Source organism: Pagrus pagrus (assembly GCF_965226575.1).
Source record: "Pagrus pagrus genome assembly, chromosome: 10".
NCBI classification, from domain to species: domain Eukaryota; kingdom Metazoa; phylum Chordata; class Actinopteri; order Spariformes; family Sparidae; genus Pagrus; species Pagrus pagrus.
This window is the reverse complement of record NC_140194.1, coordinates 22,940,836-22,968,077: the sequence shown is the minus strand read 5'-3', so window position 1 is coordinate 22,968,077 and position 27,242 is coordinate 22,940,836. Positions and strand designations below refer to the sequence as shown.

Genomic DNA, 27,242 nt, shown 5'->3' with positions numbered 1-27,242 from the left:
AGCACGTTATTTGTATTTCAGTGGGGCATTTAAACATTGATTGTTATATTTGTAAGTGATCAACATCGCTGTCTGTCGGACGGGTAATTCCGAAGAAACACTTAAGTGTCAAATGAATCGCTTGCATTGGTCGCAAGTACTACTCGGAGTGCTTGTTGACACATTCGCTTGCTTTGTCGAGTATCAATCTATTCTGAGCAGACGCAATCGAGCGCTTGCGATATTACGAGGGGCCCGTGAAGGCACCGTGCCTATCACATGGCAGGTGATAGTTGAGGAAGCCCGCTCCTCAGCGCAGCGCAGCGCACAGTCCAGAACCAGGGAGCGCTCAACAGTCCAGAGCGCGTGTGAGTGTGTTTATGTGTGTGTGAGGGGCATGTGTGTGTGCGCGCGTGTCCGTGAGCCCACTTTATCTTCAAGTGTCGCCCGCAAACAACAGTAAAGGATTTAGTTCGATAAAGCTTCAGAGGAGACGCATCTTGTAAGTAACATAACTGCATGGAGCTAATGAGCCTACTGTAGGAGTGTGCTGCTGCTGCTGCTGCTGCTGTGATGCACTGTAAGGTTAGCGTGGTGTTGTAGGCAAGTGTCGTGTAGTTCATTTCTTTGGCCATTTTGTATAAATGTTGTCGTGAATCTAAGATAAGTTTGCTTTAAACTTATCATTTGAGTTTGCAAAACTATAGGCAAGTCTCTTAAAGGGGCACTATGAATTTTAAACTCAGAATTTTAATATTTACAATATTGATGAGGTAGTAATGCAAACTCAGAAATATTTATCTTTTCCATAACTGAATAAACAAGCTGTTCTCAGAGGAAATTAATGTGCCAGAACGCTGTTTGAAGCTAGAAAGGTGGCAGGGTCCGCCAAATATAAACAAAGTAAAAACAGCATGAAATTGAGTTGTCCTTTAACGGTGCACTATGTAGTTTTGGGTAAGAAATACTTATCATAAGACAAAGATCTTCATTGACTAATTTCTTCATACCTAAATAAACAAACTGTCTTCGTTTTCATGACTGAATAAACAAACTGACCTTAAAGGACAACAAAACTTCATGCTGTTTGACTTTGTTTATATGTGGTGGACCCTGCCACCTTTCTAGCTTCAAACAGTGTTTTGGGACCTTATTTTCCTTTGTTTGGTTTGTTTATTCAGTTTATTCAGTCTTGAAAACAAAGAAATGTTGTTTATCTTAGTTTGTTCAGGCATTAAAAAAAATCAGTCAATGCAGATCTTTCTCTTCTGATTTAAAATTCTACCCCAAAACTACATATTGCGTCTATATGCTGTATTGAAGGGACTGTCATTACTTCTCTTGGGCTGTCCATCCTGAGTAATTGTCTGGTTTTGACATGAAAGAGCAGTTGAAGCTGTTTTTTCTTTCCCGTCACTGTTTCCTTCTTTCCTCTCTCGCTGTAAAAGTGATGCCACGGTTGATGGAATATAGTCCCTGAGTAGAAACAATGACAATACACGTTCGATTTACTGTTTGTCCGGACTTAAACGTGTGCTGTAGTGAGTTTGCAGTGATATTAGCACGCCTTTCACACCTGTACTTACATGAACAAGAATATACTTATATTAATACTAGAATATTCTTTTGATTATGCTACAGGCCTGTGGTGAACAGTACATTAATTCATCCCTGTGGTCACCCTACCGTAAGTACCTCAAATTGCTCATGCTGTCATAGGTGTAATAGTCATGTACCGTAGTACACGCAGGATAGATGTACTGTGGATTATTTAGTATGAACTTTTATGTCATGTGCTGGAAATTTGACTTATGTACGAGCGTCATGCTCCAGGACAGAAAACATGGTACTTTTATTGTGACACTGGTGCCTCCCCGCTTGCTCAGTCATGCTCTGGCAGCTCGGAGCTATTAAATGATGTTTAGTTGCACTGACACATGCTGTGTAATTGCAGATCATCAATTTCTGACAGCGTGAGTAAAAGAGGGGGGGGCAGGGAGGGAGTAAAACCAGGGGATGCTGATATGCTAATGGCATGATATCAAGGCTGATGTGTGGCTCCCCTCTGCTGAAGCATCTGCTGCTTCATCTAACGCTGGAGATAGTGTACATACACACACAGGCATGCACGTGCACACGCACAGACATCAGAGACAGGCGACTTTAGAGAGCTGAAGGAGCCTCCTGCCACTGAATACAGCAGGCCGGTGCCTCTTTTCTATTGCAAATCTCATTTAAAAGGGAGACAGTTGAAAGGCATCATTGCCGCTGTCGACAGTGAATTGATTAAGCCTGCTTTGGTGAGCACTTGGGTGGCATGAGCACTTAGAAACAACAGAGGCCATAAAACAGGAGCTGGAGTGAAGTGGCAATAGATAAATGCCCTAAATATCTAACTTCAACAGTTATAAGACAGTTTGTTTTGACAGTGTTATTAGCCTACTTTGGAGTAGCTTTTAGAGCACATATGCATGCATAGAGTGCGCACACTGGATCAGCAGATGATGGCACTCATCCCTGTGATCAAAGCCGCTTGTGTAATACCAAGAGTGGTGGTTTTCTCTGCAGCCATATAGGTTCAGATGATTGCTCTGTCGTCTTAACCACTGCTCCTAATCACACCACTAAGTGTAGTTCACTGGAGGTAATCTATGTTCTCTGATGGCGACGAGGGACACAGTAAAAGAGACATGAATGAGTAAAGACGGAGAGATATACAGTAGGCAAGATTAAGGCAGAGGAATGGGTAGAAAAGAGAGATGAGAGAGGATGAGAAAAAGGAGGAAAAGGGTAGAGACCAGGAAGACAAAGTCAGGCTGTTAATCTACAAGGAATAATCCTCCACATGCTGAGGGAGAGGAAGAAGAGATAGTGGCGGAGAGAGAAAAGAAAAGAAGCAGAAAAGAATGAAATGACTGTAGTTTATTAGAGGTTATCTTTGTTTTGCTGTCAAGGGAGGGAGAAGGGGGGGAAAGGAAATTAGAAAAAGGTTGAAGAAGAAGAGCAGAGGATAGATGCTACACAGGCTGGAGTCATATTCCTGTCAGAGAGAAAAATAAATGAAAAGAGCACTCCTTGGCCCTTCCTGGATTTCTGGAAAAGAGAGAAGGATAGAGATAAAGTAAAGACATGGATTAGGATTTTAAATTGTATTTTTTCAGACATTGCTTCGCTTATTTGACAGTGCACACTACAGCAACGCCACACCTGAGTGGACGTGGGACGAGTTGAGGAATTAATATGTGATAAAGGAAAGTACTGTGTTGGTGCAAATACTCGATAAACTATTTGAAAATATGCAAATACATTGTATCACCATGGCGTGTCATGGAACTTAACAACAACTTTAATCCCCTGTTTGAGTGTGGTTACTGTGCAGCCTGCGCTGCCTGTAGACGGGTTTTGGCACACTCTCTTTAGAGACACAAGCCTCTTTTGTGAGGGAAGAAGCAGGGAGAATATTAAAGGTTTGAGATGACTCACCTTTTTTCTGGTGTTTAGAAAACCAAATCTCAATTTATTTATTTATTGGGGCATTATCTTGGCAATGAGGGGGCTGTTTTTGAACCTATAGATGCTCGTGGTTCTTTGAAGTAACCTTACATTGTCTACTGTAGGACCCAGAGGTTTGGTTTCTTAGAAGTGGGGTGGACACATGAAGTCAGACTGGGTTATTACTTAAATAAAAAAACAACAACCTTTAAGTTTGTGAATTAGAGCTCGAAGAATACTTGATTTTTGGAACAGATGCTTATACAGATAGGACTCAAAAATTCTAATATAGACATATCCACCACATGCACATTTTCAGCCCAAAGTTAAAAGAGATGGATGGCAGGGGTGAGGAGAGGAAGTGTTAAATGGCAAACAAAGATTGAAAGAAGGGGAATTAGCTGTGTTGTTAGCAAAGGAGTGGAGGATAAAAGCTTGTATTATTCGATTTTGTTTCCATTTGCTCTGACTCTGCGGACTGAGAAAAAAAAGAAGGAGTGATGGTGACGCTGTTAAGATGATGCAGCACTTTAGGAGCAGAGCCAAATTTATTAACACACACACGCACAGTTGTTGAATAATGTCTGCTTTTCAGCATCAATGGAAAGTATTGGAGCTGGCAATAACAGATAATCTTGTACTGTATATACAAGTCACTTCTTTAATATTCTCTGGTTGGAATACATTTCACGCAACACATGACCCTTCTCGAAAAAAAGTGGGGCATGTGAGCATCGCTGTAGTCCAATCCATGTCTGTTGGACTTGTCAGGAACAATTCAAACATAGAGTTGACAAGCAGAGGAGAGAAGAGGTGAGGGAGGGAGGTAAAAAAGAGTGAGGGCGATGAGGCAGTGAGGGCAGGAGAGGAGCAGCAGTGGGCAGCAGGTGAATTTACATCCAAGTTTCTTTTAAAATATAATATATTGGACGAGAACAGCAATGTCGACCAAAAGCAAGACCAAAAAAAATGAAAAGTAAGCTGATGCTGAAAACTAATAAATCATTTAATACATCATACTTTCCTATGAGCAATATCATATTTGAGTATTTAATGTACTTACCATAAATATAGGTTATGTTTTTGTATGTGCTTCTGTGTTACAAGGACGTGATCCTCATCATGCAGGAGTTTAACTTCAGTACTGATAATCACCCTAGGAGACGGATCCGATGTCAATATTTGATGTGGATTTGATTTTGGTGTATTATTTGTCTTAACTCTACCCTCTGTTGCATAAGTCCTGGTACATTTTCTGCACAGACTGGTCTCTCTTTGGGTTTCAGTGTCGGACAGTGTGAATTCTCCTTTTCCTGATTTAGCAGAAGCCTGTGGATCTGAGGAGACAAAAAAATCACATTGCCCTCCTTCAAATAAAAATGGAAATGGAAAGTAAACTTCAATTCGGTTGAGTATTAGCCCTGCCAAAACACACGCAGAAGTGACGCAGATAGTTTTTTCTGTTCCTCTTTGCTCTGGAGTGGTAGGATAGTGCTGATTCATTGTTTTATGTCAAAGCTTGAGGTTTGGATCTGTTTAGCTGAAATGAAGTGGGTTTGTGTGTGTGTGTGCACCTGCTTCATGATGACATTTACCTGAGACCCTTGAAAAGACAAACGCACGCAGCCTATGCTTATGTGACTGTAACATTATCCTGTCATGTGATCTGTCTCTGTTCTTGTCCAGATAGCTTGTTAACAGGTCGTGACTCTGGCTCTTTGTAACTCTAGTCTGCTGTAGCCAAGGTGCCAGTCTCTGAGGTGCAGCACTTCACTCTTTTGTCCTGCTACATGCTTGGCTGTCATTGTGGAGATATATATTTTTATCACCCTCTGCTAACTTGTGCTTGGAAGTGTCTCAGCAGATGGAACATCATTCTTTTTGGACAGAGCTTTGGTTGAGGCTAATGAGGATGTTGGTCTACTGCACTCACAAGGCTGCTGGCCAAAATCTTTGAACTCCATCTGAATCAGCTGGCAGAGCACAAACGGTTCATGGTCTCAGTTGGTTTCCTCCACTGGGGCTCCAGCAGGAGGTGGCTCTGGCATTTACTATCATCATTCAGGGCTCCAGACTGCGACCATTTAGTCACATGTTTCTGAAGACATGAGACAGTACAACTACGTTTTATAACTAGAAGCAGCGCTGCAAATCTGATCTCCTCGTGATTTTGTTGTCTGAAATCATCACTGTATAATCGTGTGAACCACCAGGAGCAGCGATTCTGCTGGTAACATTTTACCATGGCCACCACAGCAATTAAAAAAAAATCACAAAAGAAAACTAAACATTCCGACCCATTTCCTAATACGTATGCAGTTTTAGTGTTGTATTTTAGTAACTCTCTACTCGTGAGACCCAATCTGCTCCCCTCTCCCAGGAGGAGAGGAAGAGGGAGCGATGTTGTGGCTTGATGCGGGTGAGAGGTGAAACATGACCAAATTTTCAACCATTGCACACATGTGATATAACACAGACTTTCAGAGAAGCATTGAACCTGCACTGAGTTATCAGTAATACAGTGTATATATTTGTTGTATGTCACCTGGGGACGATGACAGTTTGGAGTTTAGAAAAGCTGCACTGGTGGAAAGCTGGCTGTGTTTTTCGACTTAAAATAGCATTCCACTTAATATCCAGTTAGTTTCCTTTTCATGAGGAGCACCTCAGCATGGGAAAATGCTTGTGTAATATGTTCTGCTGCTCTGGGAGAGCTCTGTCAAGTAATAAACATAAATAAAAAAATAACTCCTCTCCTTAAATGCCATTAACGCGGAATTTGCTTGGGCTCGGAGACCTCAGACGTACAGTTAAGAACTGCAGGTGTGGAGTTGGAAAGATGTGTGCCGCTTACATTTTTGACCTCTTTGACCTTCTTTTTTCAATGTCTGTTATGAAGCCCCCAAGTTATTGGTCGTTAAGAACTCCATTGCTGGACTACCTCTTTAAATATTTCATACCTGACCCACCCCTGCTGCTGCAGCATATAATTACAAAGCAGGAGCAGACCTTGAATTTATTCAGTATTCAAAAGTAAAGGTCAAAAATGACCGAATCCTTATTCTTTGTTCAGATTTGGTATTCTGTGGCTAAAATTATGTGACACTTAAGCATATATTATGTTGATAAGGCTTCACTTGTTCCCCTTTTTTCCGGCCCTTGACTGAAAAAGAACAAATTACAAGCCAAGTATTACCAGCAAAGGACTTTTAAATTATTGATATGTTTACATGTAAAAAGCATTGTAATGTTGCTGGTAATACTTAATCAATACATTAACTTCAGACAAAAGTGTGAAAAGTAAAAAAAAAGAAAGATTTCCACCTAAACTTAAAAGAAGAATCAATATTTTATAAAATGATATTAAATCAACTTAAACAAAAATAACTTTTAATATACCATCAACAAACTTCAGTATTATTGTAATGTTATCCTCTTCTCTTTGTAAAATACTCATCAAAGCCAATGGGTGACATTATTTGTAGTTTCAATACTTGGTCGGAGTAAGTGGTGTTTACTCACAACAAACAACCAGCAGTGGTATTTTGAGTTTTGGTTTTGAGGTGCACAGCTTAAACTGATATGTGAGTGCACACACATGTCTGAACTGCCTCGATAGCACATGGCCTGCTGTTCTGTCCATGATGCTTTCCTCTGTCATCTCACCAGCTTCAACACATGGCAGAATGAGTCCGCTATCAAACCGCCCAGTTCATTACTCTCTGTGGCTCCCATTGGCTTTTCCGTTCCCAGCTAAGTGCTGATTGGTTAGTCCCAGATGTCACATGAGGTTGTGACTGTCTTTAATGTGTATGTATTAAGTGGTGTTGACATGTTGTTTTTACAGCACTGGCTTGCTGACACTAGTCTCTGAGCTCTCTGCTGGTTTCACGCCCCAGGCCATGTCAGGGCTTCAAAATGAACCGGAAAATAAAATCTGCTTCTGCTTGGAAAGACAAAACTGCCCACTGCACAGCTGTACTTCCTATTCCAGCTGTTGCTCAGAATTAATTCATAGTTTCTTTTTTCTTTTCTGGACCAACAGTTAGAAAGGGGAAAGAAAGAAACTGCACACATGAGAGATTTAAAAGGGCAATTTTAGTTCTGTTACGAGGCTTATAATGTACTGGGAAGGTTTTTTTCTTCAGGCAAGGAATTTATGCAATGAGGCTGCTCTCCTGTGATTACTGTCCTGAAACTTGAAAAACACTCTGTGAAAAATGAAGGTCCAAGAAAAAGGGAGGACAAGACTTTTTGAAATATAGCCTATTGGTGTTTTATCTTCAGCCTCAAGGGGAAAGATGAGATTATGAGTTTCTCCACCAACTCCTCTCTAAAAATGTCTTAAACATGTATGTTAGTGATTAATTTTTATTTCTGCTTGGTTTTTATAGCTGCTTAGCCGCCTGTGTCTTTGTGTCAAACTGTGTTTTGGAGGCCCAACAAGCATATTACATTGTATACTCAAAACAGACTCACTCAAAAGCCTTGTTTTAATTGCATTTAGATTCATGCCAGAAATGAATGATGTCACAGTTAAGACTGTTTTTTCTTGAAGCCCATTGCTGAGAATGCCCCCAGAAACTTCGACCATATGTTTTACTGTACAGTCAGTTTTTCTACAGTCTCATAAAAGTAAATACATATGTGGGACTGGTTAATCACCACTGGAGCTGCATCACTATGTGTTTGACATGTATATAACCCAAGAGGACCAAACAGTGATGTGTATGATTATTTAACAATATGCAACTTTAAACTTCTTACTGATATTAAGAAAATGACAAAACAGCTGACACAAAGCTGGAGACCATCCATGAACAAAACAATCATGTATGGAAAATGCTGTAATGATTGACCACAGTAAATACTGCATCATTCTACTCCAACCATTTGCCATTAGCAGAAGAACCCGTCTGGTTTGTTAGTGGTTTTAGCTTCAGGAAGGGAAGTTGTTTACATGAGCTTGAGAGCATTGGCTGTGGATATGTATAGATGTTCTGTCTCACAAACAGTTCAGTCTAAAGGCCCTGTCAAACCAGCAGCAGTGAAAATTTGTAGCTTTGGTGAGCTTTGACACCCAAATTGGTGCTGTTGACCAGAAGCTAACCATGTTGACGTTTGAGGGAAAGGAAACAGACAGGAAGTACAAAACAGAAAGCTATTGTAGCTTATTAGATGTGTCTGTTGCACCATCCACTTTAATTTAGCCTCATGTGTCAAAGTTTATGAGAAAGTCAAAAGTTCCCGGCAGAATGATGTCATGAATGCCACCAGCAGAGAAGATTTGACAGCTTTTTAGGAAAATGATGACTGAAAATATGGCCAGCATTCTAAGGTAGCTACAAAATATAGTGGGCAACATATACAGTAACCAGAGTATCCAACAACTGCTGCTCTCTGCTAACTAGCTTGGCTGTAGCTAGCAACCGCTAGTTAATTAGTTAATGGCACGGTTAGCTGTGGAGCCAGTGGCCCTAGAGTTAACCTGGACTGAAACCTCGGATCACAGGGGCCCAACGAGCAACAGGGCTCAGCCCAACCCCGTTTAACTGCCAGAGAATGAACACAACTTCCAAGGCCGCTGGAGGTCAGTTTGAAGACGGGGGATACAATACAGAGGTGATTTACAGCGGCTGTGATCAGGACGTCAGGATGTCTACAGGGATGAGAAGACACTGCAGACAGGGTCAGGAGCCACATTATTTTCACATCTTGTGAGGTTATTTTGTTCATTTATTACACTGAAAGGGAGTAGAGCTTGTGAAACATCACTGCTGGCATATATCTCCCAGCTTAAACTACAGGGGCTATACTATCAGTCTATCGCCTATTGAGGTACAGGTTGGGCAGGGGCTAACTGGTTAGCATACTAAATGCAATAGACATGTTTGCATCACAGTACATGGATGTGTTTGACATAACGTTTTTTTTTTCTTCAAATTCTGTTGATAATGTTAGTTAATTAAAAAAAAACTCTCAGAAAGGTACTTACTCTAACACCTACCTGTAATTGGTTACTTCTGTGTTCATTTTGGACCCTATATACCCTTAAAGCGAAAACTCGGAATATGGAAATACCTTAAAATGCTCATCCCTACTGTACATTTAGCTGCAGGTGTCAGGTAAGAGAAACTCTGTGTTGCTTACACTGGGGTTGCCAACCACATGGTGTAAAATATCATTGGAGAAACACTCCAAGACTCAAAAACCAGAGAACCGGAGAACCAGAACTGTCTGTGTGCGAGGCTGTTATTGTGTTCTACCTGACCACCTCGCCCCCACTGCTGCTGCACAGTACTCCAATGTGTGACGAACCTGCGCAACCTCTCTTGTCAAAGTAATTTTACTCTGGTCATCACACACATACACACACACATACACACATACATACACACATACACTTCCAAGTATGAGATCTAACTAACGATCATTTGTTAGCGTACTTGTGTGGTGAGGTGGAAGAGCTGAAAATATCCTACTCCTGAGATGTTTCCGTAGAAATCAACCACAGGTGGGTTTCATCAAACCTTTCACCATACTTCTGTAGAAACCATATCTGCCAAAAATTTGCACAATGTGAAAATAACAGTTGTTGCCTGCTGAGTTTTAACGTGGCTGCAGTTTGATTTTGCTTGGCTTTTTTTGATAAGGTTTTACATGCGACTACTTGTGTTTCGACGACATACTACATTAAAGCTGGGGTAGGCGGTATTATTTGGCATTAATTGGTCTGAAGGCTCGACTTCTGCACCTCCTCTTGCTCTGTTTTCGGCCTTTAGACAGCCCTCAGAAAATCTAGCCCGTGATGGAGAATTTGGCCCATCACAAGGCGTATCAGGGAGTGGGCGTTCTTATTGGCTGCTCTACATGCAGAAGGCCGAGCACGTCCCTTCAGATGGTGAAAGCCTGATTCAATGGAAGAAAATGTGTGTTTGATGCCATAAATCTTGTATCAACTTGTAGCAAAGAGGCATGATGACAATCAGTGGGGAATAACTTTTGAGGGACAGTAGTGTGTGTGTGTGTGTGTGTGTGTGTGTGTGTGTGTGTGTGTGTGTGTGTTTGTGTGTGTGTGTGTGTGTGTGTGGCCTTCACACAAAGCTGAGAATGTCCAGTTTTCTTTTCTGTTATTAGAGGTCGGTGTGACAGTCCACTAAAATGGCACCCTATCCTGGAAAAAGCAGGTCCTCTTCTGTTTCTTGACCTCACTGCCGAAGCAGAGTCTCATCCAGCCGCCTCTGAAGCCATCTACGGGGCACGTGTGGGTTTGGAGGTAGGGGCTTAGCGAAGTGATGCAAGGCAGCGGAGAGAGGCATAAAGTTTTGCATTGTGTATGTTCAAACTGCATACTGCGACTTTGTAGGATTTTGTTGAAAAAGCATAATTATATTTCTCAAAATAAGATACGGAAAATCAGTATAGTTTTGTTATCCTCAGGTGTTTCAGCACTACTATAGACAACGTCCAATCCTACTCAGGGTTTCTCACACAATGCAATTAACATTTAAAGGGCTCTCTAAAGTATTGTTGCAACATCCATATTGAAATAGTACCTATTTGGTAAAAAAAAACAAAAAAAAAACATAACATGTAACATAAATAACAGTCACACTAACACCAGTTGCTTGACTACTAAGATAACCAAATGGTGAAAATGAAATCACAGCTGAGTGTGAGAGCGAGAGAAAGAGGGAGAGAGAGACTTTCAGGCTGAACTTAAGGACAGAACAGGGAACGTCCTCGTCTTAAATGTCAGTGGTCCCGTCGCATTGACTTTAATTGGTGAGGAATCTGGTGTTTCTTGTTGGGTTGGTTCCATTCAAACACACACACACACACACACACACACACAGACATACACAGTTGTATTTACCCTGTGTGACAGGAGGGCCTGGGGGGCTTAGGTCTGGCCTCTAGCTGGTGACACTAATCCAAACAGGCTAAGCCAAATGAGGAGGAACGGTAAACTCACACACTCACCCCTCTCTGTGTGTGTACGTGTGTTTCTCCATTGTGTTTCTCTGTGTTAATGTTTCACCATTCTTCTCAACCATACAGGTTCACATTCATTCTGGTATTTCCCGTTGTCACAGGCTCATCCCGATAATTGCACCTTGTGAAGGTTTTGGTGATGCTGAAACTTTGTGAAACAACGACAGCTCTCTGCAGATGTTTGACAAGGAGTGTCACTTAATATTTAACATGCTGAAGCCCCTCTCTCTGCTTGTGTGGTATTGATTCATTCTGAGGAAAAGTTTGTGTCCAGTGCTCATCCCTGAGTTAAAGGCTAGTTCTGGTTACCGGAGGTGCTATTTTGCCTTTGCGTGATACTCTTACATAACTGTGAATACTTTCATCATTTGCATATGTAATGTATGCACATCCAAATGCCTTGGCCAAATTCTGTATATATGTGAGCACGCTAGAATAATGTTCCCAACCTTCTGTTCCTGTCAGGCAAGTTAGAAAACAAGCTGCAGATGGAACATTTTCCCCTCATAGATCTCTTCTGTTCCCGGTTCACTGGCTCACTCCCCCAAAATTTCCCTTTGTGTTATAATCAGGAATGCAGTGAAGGGTGAACCCACCTTTTGTATTTGCAGGAATGAGAAGTAAGAAAAGTTTCCATCATTACACAAATTGAGGTTGTGCCATACGTCTTAATATCAAACTGAATTAGTTGATTAATAGCATCAAATACCATTCAGTCGAGAACACTGACGGTCTGTTGGGGAAACAGAGCTTAGATGGCATTTACAGAACAGCACATTTAATTATTTCAGTTTCTTGTTTAAATATAATAATGTTTAAAAATATAATATTAAAAAACACAGACAAAAACGGAGTAGTTAACAGCCAATACTGTAATTTTTGAGAATAGTGTTTTACACAAGGACTTAAAGGGGTAATGTAAGATATGATCAGAGTTTTAGGTAAATAAAGTAAAATAATGTGCATATAGCATCCTGAATGGCTTTCACTGTGTTGCTTTTTATCCTGTATCTTGTGGTTCAATCGTGAATGTAGTATTTTAAGCTTTTTTAAGATATGCACATTTTGACGGTTGTTCTTTTTCTGTGACAATTGTATGTCTCCCTGTGAAGTCACACATACAACCTGCTTTGTCAGGTGTCTATTTTGTGTGAAAAAACATCCCTCTGTTTACGACACGTGAAACGCTGCTTTTTTAAGTTACACTAGTTGGACACGTTTCTTAAACAAATTCAGAAATGAAGCCTAGTAATAAAAAAAATGGGATGGGGAGGCGATGTTTTATGCGATATTTGCCTTGCTTACTTTCCAAGTTCAGACGAGCTAAGCCAGTTAGCAGTCACAGCTAGTTAGTTAGCCTGCCACTGAAATTATTAGGCATGATAAAAGGTGTCAACCAGTTTGCCTTTAACAAAAAAATTCCAAATCACTAATAAGTATAATTCATTCCATGTCGTTTTCATTGATTCATTGTTTTCTTTTGACCTCAGAGCAGCTCTGCCTCTCAGAAATGTTTGATGAACAAAAAGCACAATCTGCACTGAATTAGCTGTCACAACATTATCATTAAAAGAGATTCTCTGGAGCCTCTCCGCTCACTGAATGAATGGTGGGCTGACACTGGGGAAATTAATATGAAAGTGAGTGTGTTTCACTGACAGGCGGTTGTGTGTGCCTGTGTGTCTCCATCCTCTTCTGATTACAGTAAGTCAGCTTGATGATAAGTAATAAGCCATGCTCATGATAATAGTCCATAGGCTAAGTGTCGTACATCAATCCGCTCAGTGTCAGCTCATATCAGCTCTGCTGGGTGCCTTTGTTGGGGGAGCTGTGCCCTGGGTGAAATCTCTTTATAGTTTATCTCTTCTTCACTCTGGCTCTTTATCTTTCTGTCGTGTGTATCTGTTTTTTCTCTCTTGCAGTACATTTAGTTGCATCATGTTTTAATATTTGAATGTTTGTAATCACCACATCCCAGACACAAAGTTACCTAGAATCTAAGTGACCTAAATGATATTTCATGGCATTTCATACTAACACAGTGGGTTTACTTGGGAGTCATTCATGACACTGGCTTTTGTTCATTCAAGCGGTCAGTCACAAATACACACACCTTTTACAGATTTAATCTGTTGATCTTAGCTTCTGGTGCCCTTGGGCAAGTTGTTAGTCTGGTTATTACCATAGTCAAACTGGTCCGCAACTGACATTACAAGAATGTGGCTGTACTGGATTCCTGCCAGGTGTGAATGTGTCTAAACTGGAACAACAGTAGCCCTGTATTACTATCTTTCAGGCTGCCGCTGCAAGATAAAAGGTGTGCAGTCAGTTAGTGTGTTTATACATCAAGGTAGTCATTTGTTTCAGAAGTCTGCAATTCTTTCACTATGATTTATAACCATGTGACCTGACCAGCAGGCCTTCTGACAAGTATCTCTTCAAATGAAAATCCAGAGGGACCAGTATATGTTACAGTAAAACTTCCACACGTGATTATCTCTTCATGCACCGCATTGATTCTACAGTGTTGTAAAAAGTACTACTCAGTCATAATTGATTAAAAAAGTGTTCAGACTACGCCCCTTTTTCCCACTCAGTCGCAGCGACCCTTGCCCATGCATTTATCACATCTAGACTCAACTACTGTAATGCTCATCTCCGTGGTTTATCTACTCAGGGCCTAGAAAAAGACTACAGTATGTCCAGAACTCAGCTGCAACAGTTCTCTGCCACTCACAGTACTGGGAGCGCATCACACCTACCCTTCAACAACTGCACCAGCTTCCAGTTCAATACTGCATCATGTTTAAGATTGTTCTTCTGGTCTATAAGTCTCTAGATGGTGTGGCGCCTCCCTAACTGTCCAGTCTTTTACATCATTACTATTCGGCCCGCTCACTTCGCTCCTCTGATGCCCATCTTCTCTCATTTCCTGCTTCCAGACTTTGCCCTGTAGGTGACAGACCTTTAGTGTGGCTGCTTTTCTTGTATTATTATCCAGCATTTCAATGTCTTCTTTATTATGTAATGACTGTTTTAATCTGAATTGTAAGGTGTTCTTGGTTGACTTGAAAGATGCTTATAAATAAAATGTATTTGTATTATTGTTATATCATGATTATGATATAATATCCATAGATTGCCCAGCCCTAAAAAGTAGTTATTTGCTGCAGTGTATCTGTTTGAATGTCAGAGTATTCTATATGTCTGAAAGCATGAAGCGTACAGGCCCGTGTTGTGATGTTATGTAGTTGCTCTGACTTATTTGTTTTCCTGTGCCCTTCCTGTGACTCTTGTCAACGGCACACGAGATCAAACATGGAAAGACCAACTTACTTCCTGCTCAGTGTGTAGCAGACTCGTCTGTTTTGATGTGTCTTAATGTGTTCGATGGCGCAACAACTTACCTCAGTTTACCCAACTTTTAATTTTTTCATTTTTCCCAACTCTTCATGACTTCAATTAACTGTCAACATTACAGTACATAACATCAAGCTGATGACAATTGGGAACTTTCAAAGGAAATGATTTGTAGTAATGATTGAAAGTTCACATCGCTGTTTGTTACACTCATGATGATCATTGACTGGAAGTCATGTGTTGTTTTGTGTTTATGGTTCATTACCCTCACTCTGAGGACAAAATAGATTACAGCCGAAATGAGAGCAGAAGTCAGCTGGACAGACCGGAGAGTAACACAGAGCACAGTCAACGAGAAAAGAATCAGATAATCTATGGACGGAGCAGAAAACAGAGCCGTATTTCCTTGAGAGAACTGAGCAGAGCTTGAATCAAATGCACTTTAGCAGGACTAAATAGGACAATAAAGAGCAGAGCAGTTCAACACAGAGCAGTACAGATGAGCGCAGCGCTGGGAGTCACATGAAACTATATATTCCTGCTCCGCCAGCAGCCATGCATCAGCCACGGTTCACAGATCACACACTACCCACAGTCATACAGTAGAAAAGATAATCTAACCCACAGACTTAGCTCTCAGATGATACTTTTTATAGCTTTTCTCTCCCCTCTGTGTCTGTGTGTTGGGCTGGTAGTGAAAAAGCAGCCCACTTATGGAAAAATAATCTTGCCAAATAAAAAAGTTACGCTTCTTGCTGTCAGCAGATAGTGCAGTGTGTAGTCGTGTCGGTAAAAAATGAGGCATTCAAGAGCAATTAGCTGTCTCAGCAGTGAGAAGAGCTGTGACACAATATAATTGTAATTGTTGAGAATTCAGTATTTTGTCCGAAACACTTTGTTTTACCATGAGTGTGTTCTTTTGCGGGATGGTTGGCCTCAGTGAAATCAAGACATAACCTGTGGTGCTGTGGTTAAGCTGTATACAGAATGGCAACAGATTAATTCTCAGTGTTCATGCTGCCACAACATGGCCTCCTGCTGTCACAATACATACATGATTATATGTTGGTTAGTTTCTTACTTAGCTCTATCTGTCATTGAAACTATTAACTATTATTATTGTTATTAGTATTTTAGCTGTATTACATCAATGATAAGCTGTTGCAAAAGAACTGATGCCTTTGAACCCGCTTCAACCTAACTTTATCATGTTTTTGTGCACACAACAATTACAGTGTCTCAGTTTTGATGAATAATTTAAGGCTGGATTAATCCATTTTTATATTTACAGTGGCTCAGTATACCTATCATGTCAAGTTGGTTGCTTTTAGTGATAGACATAATTATTATTTTAATGTATTATTTAAATATCTTTCAGCTCACTGTTTTCGCTTTAGAGCCTGCAGATTTACTTTTTGTTTCAGTCTCACAACTCTCAGCCTTTTGCCAGATACTGCAAACAGCTGTTTTAAAAACGCTCTGACAAACCAAAAGACAAAGATCTAACATGAATTAGTACTCGGTAGCACCAGCATAATTCTGTGTCCGTAGCGGAAACGAGATTCCAAACTGAAGCAGTTTTGATCACCTGTGGCCTCCACTGGCCGGTAAAGAGGAGTGGCAGCTAACGGCGATATAAAACCGAACAGTCAATAAAATAGCTTTTTCAGAAATTGTGAATCACCACAAGCACTTGAGCCTACATAGATATATGTGGATGATGTGTCTAGTTGTATGCAAGATTAGCTGCAAACGGTTATACACATGGAGACACACACACACACACACACACACACACACACACACACACACACACACATAAAACCAAACAAATGATCCCTTCCTATCTTACGCCTGGTGGAGAATATTAGCAATATTATTATGGCTGCATTCCATTTAGGTGAGCCAGTTAAAGGGTTCAGCTATTGTGCATGCTGTATTACTGGCTTATTCTTATAAGTGAGACATCATTAATGATATTAGTTAGACCTGTTCCTGCTGTAACGGGTCAAAATCTCTGCAGTGCAAAAGTTCCCCTGCAAAACCACACATCATTTTCTGCCTTATGTTAAACTTCATCATATCATTTGACTTTTCCTATGAATTGCTTTGGACACTTGTTTTGAACTGTGCAAAGTAAATCAGGTCAACTTATAAGGTTTTGATTAGACGACCAAAATGGCGCAGCTCCATGCAGAGATAGGAATTGGCAAGTCAGCACGGATAACAGCTAGCTGTGCAGCAGGAGTGTGTAATGAAAAGAAGAGCTTTTATGTACATTTAACCTCAGTAGTTTGTAGAAGTTTGTCAGCTTGTTGGTGTGCAGAGCAGCGGGAGCACATGAAGCAGTAATGAAGAGCAGTGCTGGATGACAGTAATGCAGTGACGCCTGGTGATGGTCCTGATGGAGCTAATCATGAAGCTGATGGCAGCGTAGCTGCTCAGCTAATGGACAATGAGACAGCCCTAGCTTCTGAATGGGTGCTGCCGTCAGCTGTGGGCAGTTGAGCACGCAGATACACAAGCTGCTGAATCACTCTTCCCTCTTCACACACCACTTTTTCTTCCTCTCTTTTCCTGTCCCGCTCTTCCTCTCACTCTCAAACAGGGTTCTCTGTGTGTGGTGAGTTGGACTGAGACTGGAGGTGAGAGGAGCGAAGCAGTAGTTTTGTTTTCTGTACACACACACAGGTGCAGCACATGGGAAAGATCTGTTGATAACATTTCTTACACCTACCAGATGTTTGATACATTCATGTATAATGACAAAGTGATAAAGTGCACCATTCAGAACCCTGACTGACAGCCCAGCATCAGAAACTATATTGTGTTTTTGTGTCTGAAAGTGGAAGCATTATCAGTGTTTACAGTGGAAACAGCCAGGGCCACAGTGCTGATACCTGAGAATAAATGTGGTCACACTGCAGAGTGCTGGATTTGAGGATCTTTAGTAAGTAGCTTATGACTCTCACAACAGGGGGCAGGGGGCACTAAGTGTTTGCATAGGGTGTCTTCTCTCAAAGGGTGTGCATTGTGTAAGTAGGCATTATATTATTTAGTGTTGAGTGCTAAGCTGAATGACAAATTTGTAGTTGCATGATGCCAGTACTTTTGAGAAATGTCCGTGTTACCCAAACAATTCTTGCCCCTATCCAAGGTTTCCAGCTGTATATTCAAAACCTCCTATCAGCACCTGATAACATTTCTTTTTATGTTAGTTAAGTTGTCCAACAGATTGTGCAGAGAGCCAGCTTCCTTTTTGACTTAAGAGAGAGCTGTCAACACTGAGGCGGGTGTAGCTGTGAGAAACAGGTCACATTTTTTCATGTGTGACAAACAAGTTTATCTGGTGTCTCTTTCTGGGTAAAGGCGTGTCTGTTTCTGCATCTACCGAAACATGAATGAGACATCAAGTAGCTTGCACAATGCAATTCAACCTCGGGAGATGATCCAGTCGTTCGGTTTAATGGGGATTCTTCATAAATACCTGTCTGCGTGTCTGTAGTGTGTGAGTGAGTAATCCAAAACTACCGGCACTGGGGACCTGCCAGAGCTTTCAGATCGTAATGGCTGTCATGTTATGATGTCAAAATGTAAATGTTTTCATGTGCTTTTGTTTTGTCTTTTTTAAGTCAGTTTTGCGAACATTGAATTATAACTAAAATGTTATGTGGTTAAAGAATGTTCAAAACATTATGTAAAACTTTTTATTTTTTTCTATCGGAAATTGACTCTGAAACAGTTCCATTCATTAGACATTTCCTCACAAAGTATAATCCAAGATCACGAGGAGATCAAGAGAAAGTCTCACACACATACACACACACACACCCACACACACACACACACACACCCTCACTATTCACAGTCTTCTGTCTCTCCCTGTTTTCCCACAAGCACGCACAAACACACACAGACCAATTTTCCACACACGTAGCAGTTTCACAGATTGTGCAATATGGGAGACACAGTGCACAGGGTTGTCTTGTCATCATGCTGGAACAGGACTGCAATGTCTAAATCAGCACCTTGACATACACACTGCCACAATGGAACGCACAGTGTTGTGAAAACCCCACAATTTGCCTACACACTCTGTCTCTCTTTTTCTCACACACACAGAAACAAATGCATTATTGTCCTGTTGAGGTCAACTGTTATCTCAGTGCTGTCGAACAGAGTCAGGCTGTCATAGTGTCTGAATGGTGCTGTCACCCTCTGTCTCAACGAGACTAATACACAGCCATTTATTATTATTAACAATAAAATTAGCAGCCTTTTTTTCAAACAAATACATCTGCATGCACGCACACACACACACACACACACGGGAGCCATTTGAAAAATGGGAGAATGGTGATGGCACCAGAGTTGTAATGACAGCGTGTTACTGTAAGTCCATTGACTGTGTTTTCTACAGATTGTCAATGTCAGCTGTCATGTCGTGCTGTGAAAGTTAGTGCTAATGCAGATGAGCATTAGGCTGCTCTGCGGGGGGGTTCGTGCTCTCGAGGCATCAGTAGATTACATCACTGTCTTTCCCCTTGATTTCCACATGTTGACGCCTGTTTGTCTGTAAGTCAGCATGACAGCATGACAGAGGGATGAGAGCCTTGAAGGAGAGATGACAGGAGGGATGAGTGCCAGGCAAAGAAGGGATGACAGGAGGGAGGATGGGTGCGGTGAAAAGCAGGGAAACAAGGAGGAGATGGAGGGGCAGCCAGAGGCTGGGATGAAAAGTGGATTAAAAAACGTGTAAGCGTTTTGTGTGGCTGCGTGTGTGTTTGTGTAATTGCTCCTGGCTATATGTACACCACTTTATTCTTGCCTGCAGTGGTGGTTTTCAAAAACAAGAGTGCAAGTATGGGCTACATGCATATGTAGAGAATAAAAAAAATAAACACTGTGGTAAACAACATTAGTGGGGAAATCCTAAAAACCAAGCAAGCAGCCTCACTTGTTGCATAAAGGAGAGTTAGGGCAGTTTGAAATTGTTGAACTTTTTGGACCTCTGTTGGTGACAAGTAGACATGGCAGCATCATCAGTGAGATTTAATTCCTGCTCGTCGTTTTGAGTCATCATTATCTTAATATTTAATGGTCATTTTGTTACCAGGAAGAGTAAAAAAAATACTGATTGCCCTTTTAATAAGGACCATGGCATAACTATATTACTGTATCGTGGAAATGAACTATATGCAGAAATATTCAGAGGGCTCCTTGTTGAAATCTTTCATTCTAGAGACTTCTTTGTGTATCTGTGTCTTCGTTTCTAAGTGTTAGATTCTCAAAGCTCATAGAAAGTTGCCAAGCTAATGAGCTGCATTATCCTCATCGGATTAGAGCTGGTTAGAGCGCCCACATCTACATGCCTTATTTGTTTTGTCTGCATGCAGGACAGGAGTGTGCACAGCAGCTTACTCTGTACATTTCTAATACAAACCATTCACATGCTCCACAGATGTTTGTATGTTGTCATTTCTCAATTCTCTGTTTGTAGCGTCAACATTCGTTACATTCTACACTGCATATAGAAACACAATGTACAGTAGTTTGGTAATAAATCACATTTTCTTTTCTTTTTTCTTTTTCCACAGAACATCAGAAAACCTGACAGCTGATGCTTCCCGCTGCCACCATGGAAACGGAGGCCAGTCAAATGCTGGAGGCGGCGCTGGAGCAGATGGATGACATCATCGCAGGTAAGAGCTGTGAGGTAGCAGTGTCGTCTTTATGACATGAGTTACTCTAAAAATGTGGTCTTCTTTTTGAGAAATTGCCAGTGCTGGTTATAGCATCTTCAAGGATGCTCAGCTCCAACATCTATTCCCATTCTCTGCAATCTTACTGAGCGTTCACAGCAACCAGTATCTGTACATAAATGAGAATAATGATGCAGACAGCACTGTAAAGATAACATGTCATCTGGTCAGTAGTCAATGTGTCAAACTATTCAACAGACCACTATGGTCTGGTTTTCTAAAAAGCCTTTAGGTGTCACCAGAGAGGTTTTTAGTCTCTAACAATATGTTTCAATTACTCACTATATACCAGTGATGTATGTACTACATTAGTAAAGTATGGTTTGGTATTGAGAAGGTTTGATCTTAGTGGCTTTTCTTCTACCTACAGTAACTGGTACAGATGTGTCAGTGCACCTGTAGGGTGTTGACAATATGGTGAGCTAAAGATGGTGTTCCTCTGATGCTAAGCTAAAAACAAACTAAACATGACTTCAGGGAGCGAGTAATTTTCTATACAACAGAGATGACACGGCAAAAACGGTAAGTGGTGCAGAATTTCTTTTATTCAGGAGTATGTATATATACAGTACACCTTTGAGCCACATGAGGAGCTCGTTGGTATATGGTACACAGAACGTATCAACACCTGGGGGCCAGCTATTAAAAAAATAAACAAACCCAAAGAAAACTGTGATCACAAACAGAGCGTTATTTATTTACATTTTTTAATCAGAGCATTAATAATCAGTACTCAGAATCAACAGGGAGAGGTGTGTGAGCAGCTGTTTACTGTTTGCAGCGCTCTATCTCTCTGTTATTTCCCCTCTGTCTGGGTTTTGTTACAGTGATGGAGAGAAATGGAAGTAGAGCTGAAAGTTTTATTTACAACCACAAAAAGCAGCAGGCTAAGAAACTACTTTGACTATTCAGTTGTGAGATTATCTCAAAGTTGTTCACAATCAATTTGTGAAGAACGGGAATCAAGGTGGCAGCATATGCATACTGTTGTTAGTGTTATTATGTACAAAGTAAGAAAAAACACATCAGCAATTAAGACTTTTAAGATATTACACGTCATGAATATGATGTCTATTTCCCAGAATTCAGTTTTTCAGTTTTAGACATGTGGTACTGGTAGAGCTATTACCAGATTCACTGCAGTTTAGTTGTTAGAGCTGTGAATAACTCATTATTTTCATCGTACGTTACATTGTGGCACAATAGGATCAGTCAACATCACACACAGAAATCAGGGGTTTTAAGGATGTGAGTTGACAAGCATATTTTCTTCAATGGTGATATGTCTGTAATTATAATTATTATAAAGAATACCATTTGTATTTGTACGATACTATTATATAATCACATTTGTATTGTTAATATATGTGTGTGTGTGTGTGCGTGTGTGTGTGTGTGTGTGTGTGTGTTAGATACATGTGTATGTTTGTGTGTGCTTTTGTGTGTGTAACTGGGGTCATGTTTGCTGCAGCCAGTTCAGCCTTGGGCAGTGAGATCTAACTAGTGGGGTAAATGTTTAATGTGTTGCACTGACAGTGTGTGGGAAAACAAAGATTGAGCAGAGCAGAGCACCTCATCAGTGACAGAGGAGAGGAGGGACAGAGACAGGACTTTGAGTTATTGGGAATTCCTTAAAATTAGAATATTTTCTGTGACCACTGATCACCAGAAATGTGACAAATTACATTTTTGGCTAGGTTTTGTGCGACTCCGTATCAAGGATTTTTTCATCTCACTCTCAGAATCAGCATAGTTGACAACAAACCGCAGAAGAAGCTCATTAAATAGCTGCTGTTTGCCCGAAACACAGTGACCTCATCGAGTGCATTGAGTTTGCTATTCCGGCTCTCAGTGACCACAGATAGAAATACATTAAAAATCCCATTAGCGATAACATCAGCCAATCACTAACAAGGAAATTAGAGACACTTATCAACAGAATTTAGAAATGTTGGTCATATTACATTCCACGATCAACAGTTCTCTTCTGTCTGGTTAAGCGTCATAGTAGTGAAAGCTTGAAATGTTTGCAGGCAGAGACCAAAAAGTAAGTATTGAATCTTATATCATTATTATTAATATTTAATTTCCTGTACAAAACAATAAAGTATGTTGTAAGTACGCACTCTTACTGCAAACAGAGTATTCTATTAACATTACTATATACTGGAGTACATATAATGACAAAATATTGTCTTAGTGAAACTTTGAATAATTTAAAATTTTCAAAACTTTGAAGTAAGAAATGAATAAAATATCAGAAGGTGTTCCCCAGTGCCCCACAATCAAACAATATCAAAATGAAGCAATAACCAAACAGTAGTTTTCAAAGTAGCCACTGAGGAGCACATTAGAGGCAGTAGTATTTCGGACAAAGATGCCCCGCTCTGTGGTGCTCGGGGCCTTGAGGCACACCAAAAGTTAATAGCTGATGACACGACTTTTTACAGACCATTTTTGATAATTGTACAAATCTCACCAGCTATATAATGTACGTCTGTATTTTTAGATGAGCACCCCTAATCTTTCGCCTACGCAGCATTTCTATAACCGCTCTTGACCTTCGACATCCCTGTGGAAGAAGTAGTTCATTTCATTGGCTGTGATTTGTCTCTGGACTGAGTTGACAGTGTGTTAATATTCTTCTCTGTGTGCTCTGGCCCAGATACTCTGAAGTTCTGCATGGTTGGATGGAGAGATGAATGGGACAAGGGGTTCTGTTTGTTTCTATGTTCACATTGCAAATGCTCATGTTCACTTCTCAGCCATCCTAAAGTTATTTGTTTATACAGTGTGCAGTAGATACAGCGCTGAGATGGTGCACAAATTTCCACTGTTGATGATAAAACTTCATCCTACAAGACTCATTTTGTGCTTTCAGAGACTCAAAGTTTCTTCATATAGAACAATCACAATAAGTAATAAGTAGAAAATGATGTTATTTCCAAGTGTATACATTTCATCCATTGAAAAGGCATATTTGATACTTTAAAGGAGACATAAAGGATAATTGTTGGTCAAAGACACCAGCGAAGCAATACAGTACATGAAATAAGCACAGCAGAGCCATCAGATAGTTTAGGACTACCATGTTTAACTATATATCTTTAAACCTTACAGTTGTGGCTGAAAATGACAACAGACATTAAAAAAACGGCTGATTTCACAGATCGCCGTAATGAAAACCAACCCGCCTGGAAGTTTTCTACCTGTAGTCACTGTGGTTGGTGCAACATCACAGTTATTTGGCCCACAAGGTCCTACCTGGGTAAAATAGCTATATATTTCTTTAGACTAGTTCATCTGTACAGTGATAACCTCATGGATTAGAAGTTCCTCGCTTACTCTCGGCCTCTGTTGTACAGAGATATTCAAGCAACGATTGTTTTCATCATGTGCTATTTATTAATTTTGGACCACATATATTGTATGGAGGCGCTGAAATGTGTGGCTGCTTTTTCAGTCCAAATTATTTGAGTGTATCCAGATGTGTATGTGAGTGTGTGCCTTAATGTGTGTGTGTGTGTGTGTGTGTGTGTGTGTGTGTGTGTGTGTGTGTGTGTGTGTGTGTGTTGCCAGGGAAATGATCCAGGTGACACATGGACATTTTGGAAACATTCAGAAGGATGCATGTCTCTCATTAAATTCTGCTTTACTAGTATCCAAATCTCCATTCTTGGTCCTCTTGCAAATTGGCTGGTAATACAGCTAATAGATGAGCTTTATATTGCAGTCACATTTAAGTTTTGAATAATGGTATTAATAATCGTTGTAATGAGTAACGGTCTCTCGTCTCTACTCCTCGTCCACACGCTCCTCAGGTTCGAAAGCAGCAGCGGTGGAGTTTTCTAACAGCATGTACGACCTGGGCTCTCCCGTCAGCGCTGGTCCGCTGCAGGTCGTTCAGTTAGCCGAGGACCTCAAACTTGCCTTGGAGCTCCAGCCCAGCCAGGAGGAGAGAGGCAGCCTCAGATCACAACTGCCTTCAGAAACGGCCCAGGCTCTGATAGACTGGCTGCAGACTGGAACTGTGAGTACATTGTGTGCTATGCTTCAAATCATCTTTCATCTTAACATGACATTTTGTCTCATTTGTCGTCTTGAGATAGCGTTTGCTTCCTGCTGTGTGGTCTCCACAACTCAATCTGCAGCCAGGTCAAGTGGAGATGTCACACTTCATTTATCAGGCTGCATCATAATGCGTCCATGTAGTGATTTTTGAAGTCTTTTTAACGAGCACTCAAAAAGAATTTGATTTCAGTGTGTGAAACATTATTGCAGCATGGTGGATCGTGCTGTGCATTTTGCATCTTTGGTGTTTATTTTTGTTATTACACATGAAGAAACAGCTGAAGATGAGCAACCATCCAGAGTGAAGATTCTGCTCGGTTCATTATGTTAAGCTCGGCTTTTCAAGCAAGAAGAGCTCTTTCCTTATTGTGTTTTGTTGATTTCTCTCATTGTGTGATGTGCTCACCCTCAGTGAACCACCCGCTCTCTTGGAGAACGGCTAATGCTTGAATTTTCAGGCGCTTGGGCTTGTGTAGTCAGTGCTTTCAAAGATTAAAAGGCATTTGTTTCACATTCACAAGTCCTGGTGCGTCTAGCCTCAGTACCAATGAAGTTATTAGATGACAATTTAAAAAGTTGCTAAACTCATAAAAATATAAACACAATAATTTCTTCTGATGTTAGCAGATGTTCATTTCTATCAGGCCGGGCAGGGTGCCTCCACTGTTAGAATATGGTGGGAATCCCTGAAGCCATATCTTCAGGAAGCTAATAAATGAACAGTGTTACTAATAAGTATTTGTGCCCCAAGCAGTACAACTGTGAAGAACAAACAACAGTGTCTAGGTTGTTAAATTAAAATTGAATACAACACTTTAGAACTTAGTTGTGATTTTAATTTTAATAAGACAAAAGTCCAGTGCAGGTGTGCCTTGATAAATACACACTACTTTATGAGACAAGATGAGATGAAATGAATCCAATAGGCCGCCACAGGAATGAGTCTCAATTCGACTTCTCTTCTCATAAAATACTCCAACTTGTGTATTGATCAGTTTAAAGTAAAGTGTCTATAGTATAGTGTAGTAGGAAGCTTCTTGGTGGTGATGTTGAACTCATGTGACTGTGATGTTGTTTGTTTATAGGCTAACGTTAGCTTTTACTTTATATTGCAGTTATAATTTCATTATCTTGCTGAAATAAAAACCTGCAAGCATCTTAAGCTCTTACCCACAGAGCTTTCTTTCAACAAAAATCCAAAATCCAATTGAAAATCTCAGCATTTTTGTTAAAGGAACCAGGGCGATAATAACTTCTGGGTTAGCCTACAAAGGTACATCATACCTGCTTCTCTCTACACTGTACTTGTTGAAATATTTCATTCTGGACCAAGTGACGGGCTGACTGATGGACTGACCATGCCATCCATAGAGCCACAGCAAAAGCAGTTGCAATTGCAAACCTTTTTAGATTTCATATTTCCATGTCAATAGCCAGAGAGTTTATAGAGCTACTCATTTTAAATTTGTGGTAAAACTCTCACTGTCCTTAGAGATTACACAGCTGGGTTAGAAATTGCACTCTGTGCTCAGTGTACACGTCTCTGCGAATTAAAGTTGCGTCCACTCGCAGGCAGAACAGAATGCAGCGCCTGGCGATGCACCACGTTATATAAGTTTATTCACCGTGATGTTTGGGAAGTTGGCTGTCTCAGAGAAATGGAGTCAAACGTGCATCGCTCACCAAAAGAAACAGCTGTTTTATGTTGAAAGGCTTCTTTCAATAGAAAATATCTATACTTATAATGCACAGATTTTCACATGCTTATATGCATTTCATCCACATCAGGCTACCAAAGTATTATATTATATTATATTTAAATTATTTCTTATTTCGTATTTAATTATTTAATATATTATAAAATTGTAATGCTCATGTTTGGAACTTTAAGGTCAAGTTTGTGTCAGTGTGCGAATTTATTCATTTAAATGATGCTTTCCATGATAATAATCTGTCATCATGACAAAAATCCATCATCGAGTGTTTTTATAGTAGAGGGACAGTCAAAGCCGGGGTCACATGGGGTCAGCTAAAGGGTCAAAGGGAGTGGAGAGGAATTTAGCTGCTGTGCTACAGATCAGCTATTCTCTGCTGCAGTAGGTTGGCATGTCGCTGTGAGGACGAGCACATTTGGTTTCTGTCCCAGTCTTACACCTATTCATCTGTTCATCTGTTCATCATTTTCTTTTTCTTTCTTTCTTTCTTTCTTTCTTTCTTTCTTTCTTTCTTTCTTTCTTTTTTCCTTCCTTCCTTCCTTCCTTCCTTCCTTCCTTTCTTTCTTTCTTTCTTTTAGCTTTTGTGTAAGAACTGAAGAGCTTTCTTCAGTTTCCCTATACAGTCTATACAGTCTGTACAGTCTATACAGTCTAATCCTGATGATCATTCCACACTTCATTATAGGCAAGTAATCGATACTGTAACCCCACACTTGTTGCTATTATCTATGTACCTTACGTTGTGGCACACACACACACACACACACACACACACACACACACACACACACATTTTACAGAGTGCTTTACAAAGGAAAAAAATATGTTAAAAAACATATCCGATACCCAAATTAAAATTAAAATACCC

General features: G+C 40.4%; 1 protein-coding gene across 2 annotated transcripts in view; it reads left to right on the top strand.

Moving 5' to 3' along the window:
* The first annotated feature begins 306 nt into the window (after positions 1-306).
* ppfibp2b (PPFIA binding protein 2b) overlaps positions 307-27,242 on the top strand; it is an 83,045-nt gene continuing 56,109 nt past the window's right edge. For both annotated transcript variants that reach the window (XM_084364225.1, XM_084364226.1), the window contains exons 1-3: positions 307-481; positions 20,424-20,528; positions 24,410-24,618. In XM_084364225.1, coding sequence (XP_084220351.1) covers positions 20,447-20,528; positions 24,410-24,618 — 291 coding nt within the window. In that variant the 5' untranslated portion in view covers positions 307-481; positions 20,424-20,446. The remainder of the gene's footprint in view (positions 482-20,423; positions 20,529-24,409; positions 24,619-27,242) is intronic.